The 21,863-nt window shown below is 45.0% G+C and overlaps 1 protein-coding gene across 3 annotated transcripts in view; it reads right to left on the bottom strand.

Annotated features, from left to right (window-relative positions):
• Positions 1-20,195, bottom strand: part of FAM117A (family with sequence similarity 117 member A) — a 30,685-nt gene extending 10,490 nt beyond the window's left edge. For 2 of the 3 annotated variants that reach the window (XM_011365107.2, XM_023533572.1), the window contains exons 1-2: positions 20,058-20,178; positions 6,702-6,871 (exon numbers count right to left, since the gene is read on the bottom strand). In XM_011365107.2, coding sequence (XP_011363409.2) covers positions 6,702-6,871; positions 20,058-20,163 — 276 coding nt within the window. In that variant the 5' untranslated portion in view covers positions 20,164-20,178. Of the gene's footprint in view, positions 1-6,701; positions 6,872-20,057 lie in introns of all 3 variants that reach the window. The other variant, XM_023533571.1, reaches the window with a different exon arrangement.
• Between the last annotated feature and the right edge of the window lie 1,668 nt (positions 20,196-21,863).

Raw genomic sequence — 21,863 nt, 5'->3', positions numbered from 1 at the left:
AGCCCTTGAAGTGAAGCTGAATCTGACAGTCTATGGAAACCAAGCAGTCTATTACCAAACGTCCATCTCTCTAAACCAGAGTTGGCAGACCAAGTCTCGGAAAAGGCTGCTGCACAGACTGAAAAGTGGGGAGGAAGTCCGCCTCTCCCACAGCCCCCTTGGCCCAGCAGACACACAAACGCTCCGCCCCTTCAGGGCTCCAAAGCCGACCCCATAGATGGCTAGCTCTGCTAACCAAAGTGCTGAGTCCCACACTAGCCTGTTGTTGCTGGAAAGACGGCAGAGGCTGTAGAGGAGAAATGGCAAAAGCTAAGGTGATGAGCCCATTTCCCCTCCTCCAGGAAGACGCTGTACTCACAGGTGGGTGGTGAGAGAGAGGAAAAAAACAGCCACGTTCAGGCTGCCACCGGTTCTACTAACATCTCTGGCAAACTCTCCGACTGCCTTCTTTCCTCTGAGATATGTGAGGGGGTGGAAGGAGAAATGTAGGCTAGCGCTGGAGTTTAGAAAGGATGTAAAACTTCATGGCAGCCAAGATCATCTCCTCTCTCAATCCATTTTACCCCACTGCTCTCTCCTCTGCAACGTCTTCCAGCACCTACTGCCTACTCTGTGTAAACTGTGCCGCCGAGGCATTGCTTTGTCTCCACAGCCACACTCTGGGTGTAGATATCACCTTACCCTCCATCCCATGACCTCCCCTCTCCATATTTGGCTCTCTGTCCTGTCTATCTCCATCTCCTTTTTCTTACCTTGCCCTTGATCTCTAAGCCTGGTCTCCCCCTCTAAGATGGCTCACCCTACCAATTCTTCCCAGCCTTCCCATCGGGGAGCCTTTCCTAACTTTTCCGCCCCATGCTGACTGCTTCTTTGCTCTGTGTCTCCTCTGTTCGGATGGGTTCAGGGCATATACCATTCATTCAATCAACAAATAGTTCCCAAATGCAAACCGTGTGCCAGGTATTCTTCCAGGTGTTGGGGACACAACAATGCACAAAACAACAAAAATCCTCATCTCTTTTGAGTTTATATTCTAGTTGGGGATATAGTTTAAATAGTGTAAGTACTAAAGAAAAAAATACCGCAAAGAAAGGGGCTAGGAATGCGGGAAGTCGGGGGTGGTATAGGGTTTTTAAATATCTGGGAAGCCCTCAGTGAAAAGGTAACATCTGAAGAAAACCCCGAACGAGATGAGGGAGGGAGCCAGGCGGACATCTGAGGTGAGAGTGAGCGAGACAGAGAAAATAGCAAGTGCAAAGGCCCTAAAGCAGGAGGAGTGAGCCTGGTGTTTTTGAGAATAATGAGGAGGCTAGTGCAGCTGGAACAGAGTGAGCGAGGGGCAGTGTAGCAGGAGATGAGGTTAGCGTGACAGACTGAAAACGCCCCCCACTCCCTGCATGAGATCCTAATTCCTGGAACTTGTAAGTATTACCTTGTGTGGTAAATATTTTTGCAGGTATGATTAAGTTAAGGTGGGAAGAATATCTTGGGTTATCCGAGTGGGTCTTAAATGCCATTATAAGTGTCCTTATGAGAGAGAGAGACAGCGGGAGATTAGACGCACACAGAAGAAAAGGCAATGTGACCATGGAAGCAGAGATTGGAGTGATGTGGCCATAAGCCAAAGAATGTTGGCAGCCACCAGAAGCTGGAAGATGCAAGGAATGGATCTCCCAGAGAGCCTCTGGAGAAAGTGTAGCCCTGCCAACACCTTGATCTTGGCCTAGTGAAATGGAATTTGGACTTCTGGCCTCCAGAACTGTGAGGGAATAAATTTTTGCTGTTTTAAGTCACTAAATTTGAGGTAATTTGTTACAGCAGCTTCAGGAACCTAATACGGTAGAGGCTATCCTGTGTTTGAAGCTGTTTACATGCTGGCCCTGAGTATTCTTAAGGCGGACATGTGCACAAGTGTGGGCTTTGGCTCCTCCAACTGAACTGGAAGTGTCAAGAGTGGGAACCATGCTCTGTCCCTTATTTTCAGTGCCCCTGGATGAACAGACCCCTTCTCCTCTCATTCTCACCACGGAGGTCTGGGCCAAGGTCTCCTTGCAATACAGAAAAGTCACAGCTAAGAAAGGCTACTCTTCAAAAAGCAATCCTTTATGGCACAACATGGGCCAAGCCATGCTGCGTGACAGCACCATAAGTAGTTGTTCCAGATGACCCTTAGGAAGCAAGGTAGAGCTTGAGCTCAGCAGGCCAAAGTCATGTTTGTCAAAGGGACTCATACACTGGAATAGATTATTTGTATACCCCAACCCAGGGGGAGCAGCTGAGGGAGAACCAGGGCCATTTACTAGCCATGAGTGGTGTCAGCCAACAGTGCAGATGGTGCTCGAATTATGCAAAACCAAATGTGGGTTAGACCAAGCAAGCCTTGCCTGAGATCCTGAGATCCCAGAGCAACATGTGGCAGGATAACTGGGCATGGGGATGGAGAAGAGCTTTTCAAAGAGCGGCCTGATAGAACAAGAAGGCAGGGGCCAGAAGGAGCTGAAAACCCTCCTAACTGCAACCTGTATCTCTGCCCCCAGCTCAACTAAGTTTCTACCTGGACTCTGAAGAAGGAAGAGTGCTGATTATATTGCCTCCAGTGACATTGACAGAGACCAGGTGGGCCCTGGGAAAATAACCCCGCACGTGTGTGTGGAGACACAGGGCCTGGCCTAGTACAGATGATCAGGAACCAGGTGTTGAAATGAAATCCACCAGGGAATCAGCCCCCCGGGACTCTGGCGGGACAGAGACAGGAAAGGCTCTGAGGGGAGTCTGCCGGCCAATGTTGAGAATTCCGGCTGCAGGTGGCCAAGGCCACCCATCTCTGGCCCTACAGTGACTATGCAATCCTCACATTTTCCATCATAAACTCGTTTTCAAACATTCTGTGCTGTTGTCACACCATATGCTGAACAACTGGTCCTGTTCACCAGTTTGGAAAATAGGCGCTGTGCCCAGGCCCCCACACCCACAAAGGAAAGCCCGTGATGGGCAGACTGAATTGTGTGTTACCACTAAATGCTGAGGCACTGGCTTAGGAAAAGGAGGAAGACATTACACAGGTAGGGAGAATTACAGAAAGGGAAGGCTTCGCAAACAAAGCATGCTGCTTCTGCCTCTGGTCTTCAGGACACTCCATGAGGTTTGTCAAGGACTTAAGCTATTTTTTTTCCTGAAAGGTAAGTCAGGCCTAAAGGAAAAAGTCTTTCCTATAGGCTTGCCACCTCACCTGGAGCATGCAGAGGAAGTGGAGCTAGAGATGAGAAGAGGGGGGAGGGGGAGGGTAGAGTAGGTACCCAGGGTCCCATCTGTCTGCAGGATGAGAACACCAGTGGGGAAACTTTGCTCAAACAGTCATTCCAGCTGTGGTGAGGCCACTTCCTCCCTCCAGAAGAGTGCGAGAAGACTCAAATGCTTTGCACAGCAAGAAGGGAGAGGGGTGACCGCAACCGGCATGTGCTGCCATCACCGCCCTGGCCCAGGCCCAGCCGCTAGGAGGGACCAGCCCAAATCACTTGGTGGCCAGCTCTGATTTACCAGCTGACCTGGGGAAAGGTGGTCCAGAGAGGGGAAAACATTCAGATTGATTTGGAGAATCCTGACAAAGTCCTCCAAGACACAAAAAAACATCCTCTAGATGACAGTGACTCTGCACAGAAGCCCTCCTCATCCTCCCTGGCTGGCCACTCTGTCCAGCTCCAGCTGCACCTAAGCTCTTCCGTGTACTCACCAAGCTGGTCTCTGGGAGACCTGGTCATCCTTCTCCCTTTGCTTGTCCTGACTTAGAACATGGAGCAGCTCCAAAGCACTCCTTCCCCAGTTACCACATTCATACCTCCTACCTCTTCCTGCTTCCTAGAACAACTTCCCAAATAAGATCCATCCACCTCATATCCTCCCCTGCCCCAAATATCTGGATAACCCAGCTCTCCATGTCAGACTGTAAATTGTCTAAACTCTGTGCTATCCTCTCTGCTGGCAATCTGCTATATTCAAGAATGGAGCTTTCCACTCCATCTTCTGCTTTGTGAGGAAGTTTCGAGGACACAGCATGCCTGGCTATCTAAATGGCAGGTGTTCTCTGCTTGTTGACCAGGTCCGAAAATTGTTTGGAACAGGCAGTGCCCTTGCTTGCTCTAGGGGTTTCAGAGAGGGGAAGCTGCTCAGCCTAGACCTTAACGATGACTGCTGCCCTCACTGCAAGACAGGCCCCCAGGAATGCCAGGGCTGATGTGGTTTCCAAACACGCACTCTACCTGCTGGCTCTGGAAGGAGGGGTGAGAGGTGCAGGGGGAATAAGTGAGAGTGCAGAAGTAAGGGCCTGCCAGATATGGAGTGCGCACACACTGGCATGACGAGAAGAGAAAGAGAAAGAAAGTGGGGTAGGGGTGGGAACAGCCCCCCTAGAGCTCAAAGGAATTAGGCTAAGGTCTGGCATCAATCTATTTTCAACAACTTAAAAGATTTCAAGGACTTAGATTCCTCCTCCCTACCTTCCCTCTGCCTTTCCCCACACTCCCTTGTACTCCCCAAGAAAACTTTTCCCTCATCTCCAGTCTTTTCTGGGTGATGTACCGGTGCTCAGAAGAAAAGGAGAACCAGTAACTTAGGGAGATCCTCAGGTCATCATGGGTAATACCAGTGTGGGAGAAGGTGCCAAGACAGGGGGCTCAAGCAGAAATTTGAATGGAGTCCAAAACCTAGAAGCAGAAAATTCCCAGAAGGCCAAGGGCAGGGCATATAGTTTAGTCCGGATGCCTACGTTGATCAGAATTCTCCCACCTCCTGACTGCAGCCACAATATTGACAGGTTGCTAAGAGTTCCTCGAGGGCTGGAGCCCATCCCAGGGAAAGAGGAAAGCTGCACAGACCGGCCTTGCCAGACCCACAGAGGCGCATCGCTGACCTCTGTCTTGCGGTGGCAAGAAGCCCAGACTTGTTATATAAAAGGTCTGGCCTGCAGCTGGAGCCTAAGCAGCAACACATAGCCTAGAGCCCAGGCCTCTAAATCTGGCCAGGGAACATCTGAGGCCAAGCCTGCCTTGAGTTGACAAAGAGAGCGCTCCCTGAGGAGTGGGATCAGGGCTTCCTAGAAGGCTGGCAGCAGGAAATGACAGAGAAGGGCTATACGGAAGCCTGCTGTCTGACGAAGAGGGCTGCCATCCTGAGCTTACACATTCAAAGCAATCTCAAGTCCTGCTTCTCCAGGAAGCCCTCTTTGACTACATACATTATTTGGGCTAAACATTCTTCTCAAAAGAGAAAGGAGAGTGTGCTCCAGGCCTGTGAGGGGGACGCCTGACTTATGCTATTTACCCTTTTCAAACAGTGCGCAGGACTCCCAGGAAGTAGGCCTGCTCTGTCTGCTGCTTAGAGAGTGTTTTCTCTTCACATTCTGTTTGTAGATCTAAAGAGGGCCATCGATTTTAACTGCAGCAAATTCTTGTTGGTTCAAGGTGGGGTATTCCCACAAGAATTCCCCTCCTCTGAACTGTGCCAGACATTTGGCCCCATCTCATCCCTTGGCTGTCTGTTCACTGGCCTTCATGAAACTGGCATTCAGAGTCACAGGCCAAATCTTGCTCTCATTTCCTGAATCTTCATTTTAACATGCCAAGAACAGTACTGGGCATTCAGACTTTCACTAATAACATTTGACAATGGATCTCATTTTAAAAACAAATGAAAGAAAAGGACAATGTGATGTGCGCAGAAGAGGAGGTAAGAGGAAGTGAGCACACAAAATACTTCAACTTTTGGCCATCACCCCACCTATGAGCAGACAGAGCGGGCATACGCTCCCCCCGCCACTCCCCCAGCTTGCAAAGGAAGAGCTGACTTGTCCACTGTCCCCCAGGACACTGGTCTACCTCTGAGCCCATGTTCTTCCCACTCTGTTTCTTCCCTTTTCTGAGAACGACTCATTTGTTCTGAAGTTGAACAGGAATGGGTTTTAACTGCACCAAAAATGAGAAGATTTGACTTTCAACAACGTAACTGCTAATGTTGAGGTCCTGAATCAGATTAAGAAATATCTTTGTATAGTTTCACATATGCGGTGACGTTTTGCTCAGGCTAACACTATCTTATTCAAAAACTGACAAGCAGACTGGATGATCTGCGGAGATTCCTTCCAAGTTTACGATTCTTAATGATGGTTGTGAAGAAAAGGGAACCTGGGTTCCACAGGACTCCAGTGGGTCTGCCGAAATCCCGGACTGGGCTGCTGGCTAGGGATCAAGCCTCCATGATCTGAAAGCTTTCCACTCCTATTGCTCCAGCGAGATCTATCCTGGCTTGACACACTTTTTGGCCACCTCTTTCAGTTGTCTGGGGAATGCAAACTCAGTCAAATGCTGGCCCCAGTTTAATTTTAGCAAGGTAAATCTCATTTTTTAAAACCTAGAAGAAATTCCAAAATCAACTCTTGCTTACCCACACATAAGTACTGAAGCCAAACTAAAAAATCCAGATTGACTTCTCTCTTCCACCAGTCAGGTGGAATGCAAACTCATTTTCATGTACGTTTACCAAGAAAATCAAGCTGGTAAATATTAAGTGATAAAAAGCTACATGGTGAATAAGTGCAGCCAAAACCCAGAACAAATCATTTGGAGGACTGAGAGGTGGTAAGTAGACCAAAGGCCTCCTCAGCCAGCCCCTCCCCCACTCCTTATCCCATTAGGAGAGAGCTTCATTACCTGGGTGGCCTTGTCATTGGTACAGCAGGTGAAGGCCCCATCAGCATCTCGTGGCCACTGGCCCAGAAGGTAGGAGCTGAGGATGGTGTCCAGGGAGAATGTACGTCGGACCTGGGGTGGCTGAGGCCTACACACTGGCTTTTCTGGGGCCACGGAACATGGGACACTGGCTGGAAGAGAGCACAGCCCACCCGGTAACATCAGAATGGAGGAAGGAGACATGGTAACCAACCTTCTCTCCTCTAGAAAGCCTCACTTGACTGCCACCTCTTCACTTGTATCCACTCCCTCTAAAGGAATTTGAAGCTGCCCATAAAAGCACACACAGTCTGCAGGGAGCTCTCCTGATTTAACCAGTTGGCCACTATCCCTGGAAACAATTTATATACCATTATACTTTAGATCGGGTGGCTTTTATACACATGTCCTCTATCTTTTTCCTGTCCCTAATGGACCATGAAATGTGAACTCTGAGGTCTCCAAATTAAGTTTCCTGAGAGCAGGACTGTTTCTCCTCACTAAAGAGGGTACTGGAAGTGGACAAAAACCACGTTTTCTTCCACCTTTTATCTCCGGCCATTTTCTCTCCCTCCAGCACTCCTTACAGGGCTCCTACGCACTATGCAAATTCAACCTAAATGAAGGATTCCATATTTCTCTCAAGGCTGGTTAGTCCCAGGGAACCTAGGTGCCAGAGACAAAGAGAACAATATAATTCCTTTCAACTATCTGGGACTGAGGAAGCAGTTTAGGGAAATATCCAAATCTTTTGGTTCTCTCCTCTGCCTTTTACTTCTGGCTAAATAGGACAAAAACAAAGCAATTACAAATTCATTCATTTTAATTTTTACCTTGGCTAAAGCTTTCTGGTAGAAGGTAAAAGTTGGAACTATTGATAAAAGTTGGAACTATTGATAGAATCATCTCTGCATTTCAGTCATCTGTGTGGATCATGTTTTCCATGGCCACATTCAAAACACTCTACTGTCTTAAGATCTGTAAGGCTCTTTCCTTTAAACAGAGCAAAATGCATTCACATCTGTACTAATCCCTTGATAATTCATGTGTGCATTAAGCACAGCACAAAGAACTGGGGATTGTAGGTATAAATTAACTTGAAGAACTTTATATTTAAAAAGACACTAACAGGTTGGCAGTTCTTCAAAAGTTAAACATAGAATTATCATATGATCCAGCAATTCCGCTTCTAGGTATATATACAAAGAATTGAAAGCGGGTTCTCAAAGAGATATTTGTATACCCATGTTCATAGCAGTATTAGTCACAATAGACAGGAGATGGAAAGAACCCAAGTGTTCATCGACGGATGAGAGGATAAACAAAATGTCATATACATGCAATGAAATATTAGTTTCAAAAAGGAATGGAATTCTGATACATGCTCTAACATGGATGAAACTTCCAAACACTATACTCAGTGAAATAAAACAGACACAAAAGGGTAAATATTGTATGATTCCACTTATATGGGGTACCTGGAATAGGCAAATTCACAGGGACAGAAAGTAGGATAAAGGTTACTAGGGGTTTACGGGGAGAAGGGAATGGAGAGTTCTTGTTTAATGGGTTTCTGCTTGAGAAAATGAAAATGTTCTGGAAATGGATAGTGATGATGATTGCATAACCCTGTGAATGTACTTAATGCTACTGAATTGTAAAGACGAAAATGGTTAAATGGTAAACTTTATGTTATGTGTTTTACCACAGTAAAAAGAGATACTAACAATACTATCTACATTCTTCAAATCCATCTAACTATGTTCATACAATAAGTATTTTGACGTAGTTGTAATCAATGTGAAATATATAATATGTTGTTTTGTGTTTTCCTTTCCATATACCCATTTCCAAATATCAACAATCTACATATTTGTCATTTTTAATAACTACATAATGCTCCATCAGATTAATATACAGTAGTTTGCTTAGGCATTCCCATATCATTGGACATTTGGGGGTTCCTCCCTTCCCATTTCGGAGATCATAAATATTACTGCATGGACAACTTTCAGTCTCAGTTTTTATCCAATTCCTGACATATTTCTAAGTCATCTCTCCCAACCATCATATAATATGCGCTCATCCAAAACAAGTTAAAAGTGACTTATAATTCTGAAATTAGCAAGTGTGAACTGTGAAAAAGTCAAAAATTACAAAAATGTAAACAAAAAAACCCCTCAAATCTCAACGCCCAGAGATAATCATTAATAATAGTATGAGGTACATATTGTTGTAGGCTTTGCCTTGTGGGTATGTGTGCTTTAAAATAAAAAATGGGATCATACTGTACATATCGCTTTGCAATGTGTTTTTGCCTTATATCATAAACACGTTTCCACATTAATATATACTGAACTATAACACAACCTTTAAAATGATCTTAATATTTCTGTTAAAACACTTCGAAGGCTCTCTTTCAAAGATGGTAGTCAAAGGCCTCATGTCCTGGTCCCACTTACCTTTCCTTTACGATTCACTCTTCTTCAAAGTTTCGATGTCTTAGGCAAACTATACTAAGCAGCATTTCCCACCCCTGTCCCAGGCTTTCCCTCCTCTGAGGTTTTGCACATGTGCCCAGGGTTGAAATCTGATCCATCAGAAGCAGCCTAGCTGTCTCCACCTCCACCTTCACAGAACCTTCTGGATTCTCTAAAAGGAATGTCTCAGGATTTTCTGATTTATCCCAGCACTTTGTACCCTGCTAGTTATCACCCTCCCTCTTGGATTATGAGTATTTCTAACTCCTAGATACTAAACAATCTGTGGCCAAGAACTGTCTCTAATCTTCGTACTTTGTACTTCTCACAGTGCCTAGAGCATAGGGCTGGTAACAGGCAGGTGCTTAAGTATTTGCATAAAATCAAAAAACTGTTACTACAAGGGTCAACCTGCTCTAGTTATACCATGGATTCTAAGTCTGTCTGCCTTGCACATTCATGCTCAACCCACTCCCTGGGAATAGGGCCACCAGAGCTGCTTGTCACTTTTCCTGTCTCCGCGGCTCAAGAAGGTCCAACCTCTTTCTTCCCCACCCTCTGCTCAGTAAGTTAGTTAGGCATGCTAGGTTCAAGCCCCAACTTCATCTCCTACATTAGCATTTCGACTACTCATCTTCCTATTCTGCATTTAAGGTCAAAAGGTGGCAATCTGATATTTCTGGGAGCTTCCGACCCATGTTGGCAGCCAGGTCAGACACCAAAATGTTGTCCCCTGTGGCCCTCCGAAAGTGTCTATAAGAGCCCACAGATGAGGTGGGGGCTCTAGAAAAGCACATTTACAAGATTACATAACAGAAACAGAGGCAGGTGGGAAGCAGGTGAGCAAGAGACTGGAATAAAGGCCAGAAGGCCATGATTCTAACAGCTGCTTCACCACTGTGCAGAGGAAGATGGCTGTGGCTCCAGGGCTGAGAAAGAAGCGATGGAGAGTAAGAGTTCTCGAAGTCCTCTCTCCCAGCTCCTCGGCCAAAGTTGCTGCAACAATCTCCTTTAGATTTTTTTTCCCTCACTGAGACCCTAGTGCTCTCCTGTGTTTATACCCACCCCCACAAAGTTGTGTGTGTGTGTAATGTTTTACTCTCCCAGCAGCTCTCAAAGAGGCTTGCAAAAGACTGGTAAGGACACCAAGGCACAGAAAAGCCCAGTCTCAGACAAGACTCAGTCGCCCAGCAAGTCAGCGGCAGTCCTAGATCTAAATCCAAGCCTCCACCCCATTGTCGATTCATTGGGGCTCAGGGCCCTCTTGGATCAGGAATACCCTCTGAGACTGCTGGGCCACCTGCCCGGACACCTGGAGGAAGGATTACCTTTTTAGCTACTTTTCAGGGATGAGGAATAAGTCAGGACATGGTAGGCCTGACATGGGAGTCTGTAATAATATTTTGTTTTTTGGGTTTGTTTGTTTTTTGAAGTCTGAAACCTGGGGTAAAGCATTCTACTATCTCCTAGGGACAATTTAAACCACGCCCATTTTATATCAGTTCCCATTACCTTTCATATCCCACCCATTCATAAACTATAGTAGGAGTCTTATCTCAAGGGCAGCAATCAGACGTGGTACTTTTCTCCCAGTACTCACCAGGCTAGGGTGAACCCAGAATCCTGGAATTTGGTGTGAGAATCCAACCACCCATTTTGGTCAATCCTACGTGCTTGCTGGCCACCTCTGACCAATGTTATTCATAAAGACTCTGAGGACTTCATGGGTCCTGACTTATTCTTCCATATGCCAAAAATAAAAACAAAACAAAATGCCATAAATACAAAAAAAAAAAAAAAGGCGGGGGGCAGGGGCTGGGGTAGGACAAAGAGATAGAAATGGGGATGGGGAGAAACCAAACACTCTAATCCAAAATCAACAGCCTCTAACCCTCTCCTCTCTGCTAGATCGGCAAGGATCATGACGCATGTAAATCAAACTGAAGGGCTTGCCTCAGTTTCTTTTCCTTAAATGAGACAGCTGGGCCTCAGCCCTATTTCCGCAGTGACCACATCCCAGCACAGGGTGCTGGCAAAGCTCCTAGCCAGCCACAAGATGACAGAGCTACCTTCAGTCTCAGAGTCCTCAGCAAGGCCCTCTCCCCTCTCCGACTCCCAAGTTCCTGGCGTGTTTTAGCCCCTTGGAGGAGACTAAAATGCCCTGTTTTCTTCATGCCCAGAAAATAAGGGAGGGGGCATTAAAAATTTAGATTTTTGACAGGGGGGAAAAAACCTACCACTTATTTCAAAATCCTCACCCCAAATGGTTTGGAGAGTACCTGTTAATTTGGGCACCAAAACTGTTATGGGTTAAAACCAAGGTGTCATGTCCCCCCAAACGAAACACAAACCGAATCCAAAATCTGACACTGACATGTTTTATGTCATCCTCAAAGGGGCTACAGGCTGGAGCAGTGTGCCCCGCCCCTTCAAAATATCTGGGGGCACAGATGGGAGGGATCTACTTCTGACTACACATCTGCCCTTACTGTGGTGGTGAACACACAACCTCCCTGGGCCTCAAGCAGGAAAACAATCCCAACCTAAGTTACCTCTTGGGGATGCTGTAAAGAACAGCAGATGAGATGCAAATATGCTTTAAAGTCTTCTTCATTCACTAGATTATGTCAAACCAATTGTCACTTAATCCCTCCCTCCACGACTATCCTTGAGGACTGAAGGTAGTCTCCTGGAGAGGAGACTGCCCAGAAAAGACATGTAGAGTGAGTTCTAGCCACCGATGTCTCCTGGGAAGGTGCACATCTGCAGTGTCAAAGCCCTTTCCTTCACTAGGGACAGACTAATCCAGCACAAACACCATGGGGAATAAATGGTGCAGGGAGGGAAATAGAACTGCTTGTAGATGTGGGCATCAGCAGCTGCGGGGCAGCACTCGAGTTATGCTGCCCATTAAGACTTACCTCAGTTGGGACTGTCCCCTAAGAAATCTCACAGGTCAGTGTAATTGAAATAGGGGCTCATGGGCTTATCCCTCATGGGCATACCAGAAAGACCTGGGTAGCAAGATCTGTTCTGCAACTGTGTGATTATGGTTGAAGGAGAAGACGCATTGAAAAGTCACAACGGTTGCTTGTGGTGGGAAGATGAATTGGTTTCGTTTCTGGAAAGTACCCCTTTCAGATTTGGGAAAAAGGGGGAGGGAAATAAGACAATCAGCTCCCCTATCTGAGAAGAGACGCCCATATCATGACAGGCCATGACAACAGCAGGCTGCTGGGGCACTGGCTGGGTGGCTGCAGGAGGGTGGAGTGTCCTGTTTACAGCACAGTGGGGTATTATCGGCCCATCGCATGTAGCAGCTTCCACGGCCCAACCACCTGGCAAAGCAACTCTGGCACAGGGCCAGGCCATTTCACCATGCAGCTGAGCAGTGGCGGATGCTTGGGTTCTTGGGCAACGGCAAATAAAAAAAACAAAACAAAACAAAACAAAACACCACACGCCGGAGATAAGAAGCCTTAGGTGCTATCTTCCATAGCCACTTGGTCCTGTCTCCCAACTGCTGCATTTGTATGGCTTTGGGGAGAGGGTGCTCTGAGTGGAGAGGGCCAGCAGCGGCCAAGTGTCTATGCACTGGGGGATAGGCAACAGGGCAGAGAGCACACAAACAGCAGACAAGACACTGAACCAAGAGTGGCCAAGAGGGGCCTGGCACACCACAGTAGACTGACTGATCCCTTCAGTAAGCAGATTTTGAGCGCCTACCCACAAGGCAGCTCTGTGATAAGTGCCCATGAGACAGGTGGAATAGGACAAGAAGCTGCTAACAAAGTTGATACAATCTCTAACCATCTAAAGGTAACTAGCCAACATCTCTGCAGAAGGACCACCAAGCCTTCTCTGCCGTTACCTCATATCCCTGGCTGGAAATCAGCTCAGACCTGACCACACCAGTAAACCCCCACCGCTGGAAGCCAAAGAAAGGTGACAGCTCTCAGAAGATGGGCAAGAAGGAGTCAAGGGAAGAAGGCAGCAGATGACACAGGAAGTGAGATGCTTGTGGCTGACCTTCTCAACTTGACTAGAGATAGACTGAGGGGTGGAGGCTCAGCAGCTTACAAGGAGAAATCAGGCCTTGACCAAAGAGTCCTGGATGGGCATTTAGGCGGGGCTACTTCATTTATTGTACTCTCGTGTAGAAGAAGCCTGGGAAAGAAGACAAGTCTATGCTCCGCCCATCAACCATTAACATGAGGCCCAGCGATCCCAAAATACCCAAGAAGGACTACAGAAGGAAGAAGACAGAAACAGCCAAGGAGACCTCACACATGGCAAAAACTCAACAACTAGCTGGTCCAACAAACAAGTTATGAGTCACTTTCTCATGTTGTTGAGCTTTGAAGCATTATTAGCACTAGTCTTCTCGCTTCCCCTCTTAAAGAGAAAATAACTCTTATTATAACAGAAACTGTACATATGTTGGAGGAAATAAAACGCAGATGAGCAAAAACTGAAAAATAAAAACTATGCATGTCCTCACTCAGAAATCACTACTGTGTACATCCTTCCTGGTCTCTCTTCATGCACATAGGCATGCATATATATTTTTAACAAAATGAAATCATATTATACACGTTTTGCTACAGTCTGCTCTTTTCAGTCACTGATCTTCACTTAAGGACAAGCAGGCGAGGGCAGAGTGGCCCAGGAGACTGAGGCAGTAAACAAGGTTGGACATCGAAGGAGCAGGCCCTGCCCTATCCTGTCTCATAGCTGTGATGCAGCAGTTTTGTTGGGGGAAAGGGTTGTTAATTTGGAGAGGAGCAGAGTAAAGTAGGGATTCAAAATGTCAAAACATTTCCCCAATAACAGATTTGCTCTTAAGTAGGGGAAGTTCCTTCTAATAGCTTCACAGGGATTATTTTTCCATTTCAGTACATGTGCTCAGATTAAACAGTGCAGGCAGTCTTCTGAGCTCCCTGTGGTCCAGCACCGCTTAACTGCTTAACTCAGGGACATGTGGGTTTTGGAGGGAAGTTGTGGTCAAACCGAAATCCCCAATATGACTATACGAGAGTAAGAAGCCCTCCTTGGAAAGCCCAAGGAGACCCCATCCATCCCAGCTGGGAAAATTAAACTTGGGGCTTTGAACGCTTTCAACACCAAGCAATAACTCATTAAATCCATAACAGGTAGAACAAAATAGATCAAAAGAGAAAAAGAAATAAACAGCAACATCACATTTCCCTTACCAAGAAGGCTTATCTAAAGAGAAGAGAGTGATAATTTTGTATATGCATGAAAAACTTCTCAGCCAGGCCCTCAATTAATTACTGACCCCATACTTAAGTGTGTAGTTTGAGTGAAAGAGCTTCTGGCTGAGTATTTGACTCCCCAGGATGCAGAACACATCGATGGGCAGCTGGCTAGAAGGGCCAGGACAAACTCATTGGAGATGTCATTGTGGGGAAAAAAATAAGGAACATGTTAACTCTCTTCATCAGAAAGGAGAAAAAGGGTGATCTCGAAGCAGGGGCGGGAGGGTGGGGTAGTATTAAAAAAGTAGACAGCACTTACTTAGACATTCTGTTCAATTCTCAAGAAGCTGCAGATAGAAGAAAAGGAAGTGGGGTGAACTTTTCACCTTTTATCTGAATTCTCTGAAGAGTTCTGTAGGGTTTCAACATTCTTAAAACAAAACAAAATACTAGCAATTACTGATTGGAGCATGCTCTCCTTTGGGATGTACTTGGCCTTAAAGCAAAAAATAGCATAAATAGCACATAGCCTAGCCCCTAAAAAAAAAAAAAAAATTCTTTACCCCTTGGTTCTTTGGGAGTGAGAAATTTCTGGGTGCCTTATAAACTCAGAGAGCATGCATAAACCCTGCAGTATCTTCACTTCTTACAATGATCTGATTCCTATCGAGTATAGAAAAATCACGACGTCCAGTCAGCTCTTAGGTAGTCTTTTAAGATAACTAAGGTGAAAGAAGAACCAGAGATTGAGGAGGTCCCTCTACAACACATCCTGTGAGAAGACAATTTTGATTGAAACTGCACCCTGATTTCTGTTCTGAATGTGTGCGCCCCCATACACTCTCCTGAATTGTCCTCTGGAAGAGGGGGCAGAGCTTCCAAGTATTACAGGTGAGGGCCCCATGGCACAATCATGTAGGGATCTGAACTGATTTCTTTAAAGGCACAGAACAAATTGACACAGGCCTTTTCTCTCCCAAGAGAAGACTTGTGAAAGAACCTTTCCCACTTGCTTTTCATTGTCAGACTCAACTGTCATGACTGCCTGGCTGCACTGGTCCAGGAACCACTCTCTAGACTGGAAAGGTTCTGTTACTTTCCCTTGCCAGTAACCAGGATGATCATGCCAGGGTCTCGGGAACACTGTTTTACCCACTGGGCATGTTGGGCGAGGGGAGGAAGAAGACAATTAAAATATGAGGGATCCCTTTTCTAGTGAGGAAAGTGGAAAGTGAGGGAAAGAAAAGGAAATAAGAATAGAATTACAGATAACTTTCAAATAGTCAAAATAATTTCTTCTTTGTGAACAAACTATGACTTATTTTTAGCTCCATCCAGCCTGCCTTCTCCCTGACCTCAAGCAAACTTTCAGACAGCAATGTATGCGTAAGCAACAGATACTCAATTTAACATCAGCCCGAGTCACACAAAATACCTAGACTTTGACAGAATGTGATAGCCCCATTTTGTTGCCCTTCCCCACAATGATTCCAAAACTCCCATTTTTTTTTTTTTTTTACTCCTCTTTTGAACTGCTCATGTCACTCCTCACATCCATTAGTGTTAATTCAGAACTGGCTTTATGCAACACCCAAAATGATATCTGAAGCAGGAACAGTCATCAATGGATGCCAAACTACTGGGAGAAAGTTGTGGAGAACAGAATATTTATAGAATGCCAAAGTATCCTCTCCATAAACCAGTTAAGAGAATATTTTTAAATATTATTTTTGATATACTTTTACAATGGGAAATTTGGTGATCACCACCTCCAGTGACCAGATCTAGCAGGACTAGTAATGAACATTCTGTGCCTCCTAAAGTGATAGAATATGAAGTATACAACTTCATCAATGAAATGTTCTTGCCAGGAATATTTGACCTAGATCGAATCGGGCCCCAGAGTTAATGTCTCATTTGTATGAAATACAGAGGATAGAGGTCAAAAGTTAAATATCAACATGAGGAAACAGAAAAATCCAGAATATGGGACAGCTAGAAGACAAGTGGTCCACATTTTTCAAAAGTCATTAAACAAACAAACAAACAAAACAGGGGTGGAAGTGGAGTTCTAGATAGAGACTTTTTAAAAAGACATAACCAAAGAAGAACGTTGAGTTGATCATGGATCGAAGAGAAATTTGAAAGTGGACTGGATATTAGATTATATAGACTTACAATGTCTTTAGGTATAATAATGATATTGTGATTATATAGAAAAATGTCCTTATTCTCAAGAGATGCTACTGAAGTATTGGGCAAGTGTCATCATATTTGCAACTTATTTTCAAACAGTTCCCCCCAAAACCCCACATGGATGCACATATGTGTGTCTATCTGGACACACACATATGTAACAGAGAGAGAAGAAAGAAGAAGAGAGGAGCTAATACAAGAGAGGAGAGATTAGACAATTGTGGCTAAAAGTTGTCAGTGAGTCTAGGTGAAGGACAAATAGGTATGCATTGTGCTTACAACTTCTCTGTCAGTTTGAAATTTTCCCAAAATAAAGTTGTGAGAAATAAAAGAAGTAGCTTAATTTAGGAAGACAGAAATTCAGTTTATTCCTCAGCAAGGATCTAAATCCTTTAGCATTTCAATCTTTGCAGGTTTATAGTCAAATTCACTTGGGTCACTGCTCTGGATTTCTAATTTGGGAAAAGGGAAGGTGGGCAAGAAGAAATGAAACAGTGAATAAAGCTTAATCTGAGGCAAGGAATTGAAAGATGTAAATTGGTATAAGGTAGAATAAAGATACTACATGAAGGAAACTTTAAACCATATTAAGAAATGTAACGTCATCCTAGGAACCAGAGCAAGACTGCAGAGCAGAATTAAGGGGTTCACATAGGTCTGGAAACACAGTTGGAACTGGCTATAACCTCAGCTATGTCCAGCCAAGTTACCCCTGGGCATCACTTTGCCATTATTGCTCTTCAAAAGGATCATGCAGAAACCAGTAAGATTCCCAGGGAAGATGGGTAAAATGGCTAAAGGTAGGTAGATCCCAGGAGGAAGGTGAAAAGAGTTAGAATTTATCAGTCTTCTCCCATGTGGGTGCAAAATGAAGGGCAGTAAAAAGACTAGGAAAGTCTAGCTGGGTAAAAGAACTTCTTTCTCATCAGAACTGAATGAGGGAGATAGTAGAGGCTACCCAGTTCCAGGGAGAGGTAATTATATGTCCCCAGATGTCTCAACGTTCATCCCTAGATTACATCGGAAGAGGCTGAGCATCCTCTAGTTCTAGAATTCCCCAGCTATTAAAGGATAAATAAGAGATGGCTACTGACCAATTCAGCTAAATTGAAAACTCAGAGCCCATGCTGTTATCTGGGGCAAGATAAGTTAATAGAAGGAAAAAGGCACAGAGTCAAAGAGAGACTTGCCTTACCTAGGTTGATCAAACGGCTGTGTTTTGGGGTCCCAGGTGATTTCTTCTACCTTCTCCTTCAAGCAGAAGAGTATAACTAGCACTCAGTTTACCTGTGGCTAGCCATAAGCAGGTCTGGTCACATGACTGGGCAAGCTGAGAATAACCACCAGGTAGACATCAGCACTCAAAGGGCAGGTCTGCTTACTTGCTAGACCTCACTAGGTTGGAATCTGTCAGGACCTCTGCTTTTAACCCTGACTCTGGTTCATTTTGCTCTCGGCTATGGGCCAGGGAAGAGCAATTGCTCAATTATGTTTCTCAGGGCCAGGAAGTTACAGTCACAGAATTTGCTTTGCCTTTAGGGTCTCAAATCCTATAGAGTTACTCTGCTCAACCCTTACGGCTGCATGGACCATTTTGTCCCTCTTGCAGAAAGTCTTCTCCAGTTATCTTCATCTCCTTACTCAAGTACTACTTGAGTACTACTACTCTGTGTTCCCAGCTTCAAAGAGGAAATACCCAAGAGCCCACTATATCCCATTTAGTGGTTCCCTATCTAGCCTCCAACGTTCTAGAACTGACCCAGCCTGACCTTACCTCAGTGGCAAATTCCCAGGCTGTGCCCTACCAGTGGAAAAACCCAAAAGTGTCCTGGGCAACATTCCAGGGCAGCCCCTGCACTGAAGCCTTGGTCTTGCTGGTTGTTAGATCCCCTAAGAGAGGCTCAAAGGTTATACAGTGCCTCCTGAAAAGCATGATTAGATGGCCCCTCCAGAAAAAGCCTCGAAAGGTCTGACACTGGGAAAATTATTCCTACCGGTATATGTCTGAGACTACTGATGACTTTATAGCAGAAGGATGCTTGGTTAGCTCACCACTCCACGTGTGCTTCCAGAGGTAGAGGAGGGTATGGCAACACATATCACTGGAGGTAGGTTACACCTTCCTCTGTATACGATGGGCTTTGTATCTGCTCTTAAATCGAAAGCTGTTTAACAGTAATGTCACCTTCTTTTATAACAGGTAAAGGAAAGATTTATTCTTCTGAAGCAAAAGGGAAAATGTTTGGGATGGTCCAATCCATGCCTCTAAGAACTGGAAGGAAAAGGCTCAGTTGTCACGGTCATCTCTAAGCAGATGGCTTTGGCCATTTGCACAGCAGCTCCAACACAGACCTCTAAGCTACAGACAAACCAATGGGACTTAGGGGGCAGCCTCTTCTCATCCTCCTGCATCATGCTCTGATTCTGGATGCCAGTCCACCCGGCACTTATTTTGGGGTAGGACGGAGCCAAGAAGAATCAAAGAATAGTGGGGACAGCTGATATAACTTGATAACTGCCTAAGGACAAACAATCCAAGTATATAAGCTGGGTAATAATACAGTAAATGCTCATGGGTCTATTTCACATAACTGGCTGGAGCCCATGAAAAAAATCCTTTGATGCTAACTTAACCACAGTCTCACAGCTCTAAGGTAGCTGCAAGGAGACATTTTCGATAAAGGACACACACTAAAACTGTTTGTTCTATATTAAGAAATAGATTAGGACTCATTCACTTATCTCAATTCTAGAGGCTAGGGGAAATATCAGTAAGCAAAAATGTCAGGAATAATCCAAGTGCCTTCGAGGAGCACAGATGGACATATAACCTGTGGTTTGGTGCAAGAGGAGAGGGGCCAGGAACAGAGTATCTGAATTTCTCACTCCGCTGCTTAGCAGTGATTACCAGATCTACCCCTCCTTGGGACCTATAGCACGTGGAAGGTTTTTGTTGACTAAGAGTGAGCCCTCCCTTTGTGTATGAAGTCTTAACTCCTGTCCACCTGGTAAGGCACGCTGCATTCAACCATACAGACGCCCTATATCGGGCTCCTGTACATTCACAAGGCAGTTGTCACAACAAACCAATGGTATGATGCCTGGGCTCAGGCCCCTAACCTGGCTCACTTTCTAAGCCAAACTCAACTCCTTTCCCTTGGATCTCTACTATACAATACGAAATAGTATTACTCCATAGCTCTGGCACAAGAGGACCCACTGATTTCGTAGATTTTAAGAAATGAAGAGAGTGAACAGTAGAGTAAGAGTATTTTATAGAATAAGGAAGCAATTTTCCCCCAGAAGGTACCTGGACACTCTGAATACGATCAGTGCTTTTCCGGCAGACTACTGAAAGCCCTCTGCTGGGTCAATGCGGGGAATGGACTGGGCTCAGACACATGGCAGCCGGCACCCAATCGCTCTCAGAATCTGATGCCAACCTTGTCCAACTTGAGTAGTAAGGACAAGCTGAAGTCTCCTGAGAGGTGGCCTATATAACAGTCGATACCTGGGCCCAAATCCTTCCTCTGCCTCACTGTGTGGCATGAACTCAGATGAATCATTAACTTCTCTGGGCTTCAGTTGTTCCGTCTCTTAAAGGGAGGAGAATAAGAGATCTTATGAGAATGGTAGAAGAAAAAATTAAAGAACCCCTGGAACAGTCAAATTAGCCCAGCATATATTCATTTTTAAAACTTTTTACTTAGAAATGATTTCAAAATTATTGATGCAAGAATAAGAATAGTACATAGAACACCCTTATAACCTTTACCCAGATCCGCCTATTGTTAAATATTCATCCCATTTGCTTTATCATTTGCTTTCTTTTATGTGCACTTTTTCTCACATACACACTCTCCCACATTCACACTCAGCACACGCACATTCACACTAGAGACACACATATTCAAATACACACACATACTGTCCTTTGTTGGCTTTTCGTGTTGTTCTGTTTGAAAACAACAAGGAAGTATTGGAAGGTGGAAGGTTCAAGGTGAAGAGAAAGCAAAGGGGGCCTTGCTACTTGGTGATAGTTCCCAAATCTACTCCCTTCCCTCTGCCTTCAATGCAAATAGCAAGCATGTGTTCTGGCTTAGAGATGAACTATTACATGGAAAGGGACCAGAAAAAGTACTTGTTATAGAAGATAGTTGGTTACTCTTGTCTTTTTCGTTAAACAACAAAACCACAAAAAACAACCACAAAGCATTTATATGAATCATGGAAATAGCTTTATTATACAGAATCATTTTTATAATATTTGTTATAATAGGATTTTACCTGGTGAAGTTGGAAAGTGACTGGGAAAGAAAAGTTCCACATAAGCATGTGATTATTAGAACATTCGAGAATTCCATACAGAATCTGGTTTGGTAAAAGTGGTAAGGAGGTAAGAGTTGCCCATAACCCTCTTGGGAGTGTTAGGTAACCTCTATGAAGCAGGCCAGGCGATTCTCCACGATACCAAATCCCTATGGATTCCTCTCAAGTTCAAGTCCCTGCTCTTCCCCTGACTGGGCACGTGCTTGTCTCAGAAAGGCACTATCATGTATCACAATGCCTCCAGTCCCTGTTAACCTAAAGTTAAGAGAGAGACATGCTCTGGGAGAGCGTGGTGGGGGTCAGGGGAATGCATGCACCAAGATGTCCTTACATGGAGGACTAAATTGTCATCATGATGGAATGCCACCTGTACCTACCCCCCACCATAGGAATGCACCACCCACTTTTATTCCCAGGTGCTTTTCTGAGGTTCCATATAGTAACACATAAGACACCCTTTCCTATAAGCTCCATCTTAAGAATATCTCCCTGATATGGCACCAAGCTCAGGAACCATGACCACAATCCCACAGAAGCAGGAAAACCCTGCCTGCCTCCTGGGCCCTACCTGTCCCTGGCTAGCTTCTCATTCCACATGGAAACTGCATATCTCAAACCAGTGGGAAATACTCAGAAGCCACTACTATATCACATATATAATAACCACCACTTTCCAATTAGCCACACCAAGTAAATAGTCACTTATATGGTGCTAAGGAAACAGACTTCTTTGCAGCCCAATTTCCTTTCCAATTCTCCAATTTGTCAACTGAACAAATGAACTTTTGCTCCTGAATACAGATATACAAATAGAAGGGAAACAAAGGCTGGACATGTGCTGGGCAGGCAGCAGAGGATGCCAGCTGGGGAGGAAACTCTCACCAGACTGTTCAGACTATGTGGGAAGAGCCCTGGGATCA

The sequence above is a fragment of the Pteropus vampyrus genome, unplaced genomic scaffold (assembly GCF_000151845.1).
Source record: "Pteropus vampyrus isolate Shadow unplaced genomic scaffold, Pvam_2.0 Scaffold104, whole genome shotgun sequence".
NCBI classification, from domain to species: domain Eukaryota; kingdom Metazoa; phylum Chordata; class Mammalia; order Chiroptera; family Pteropodidae; genus Pteropus; species Pteropus vampyrus.
Note: the sequence above shows the minus strand (reverse complement) of the source record. Positions and strands in the feature narration are given on the sequence as shown.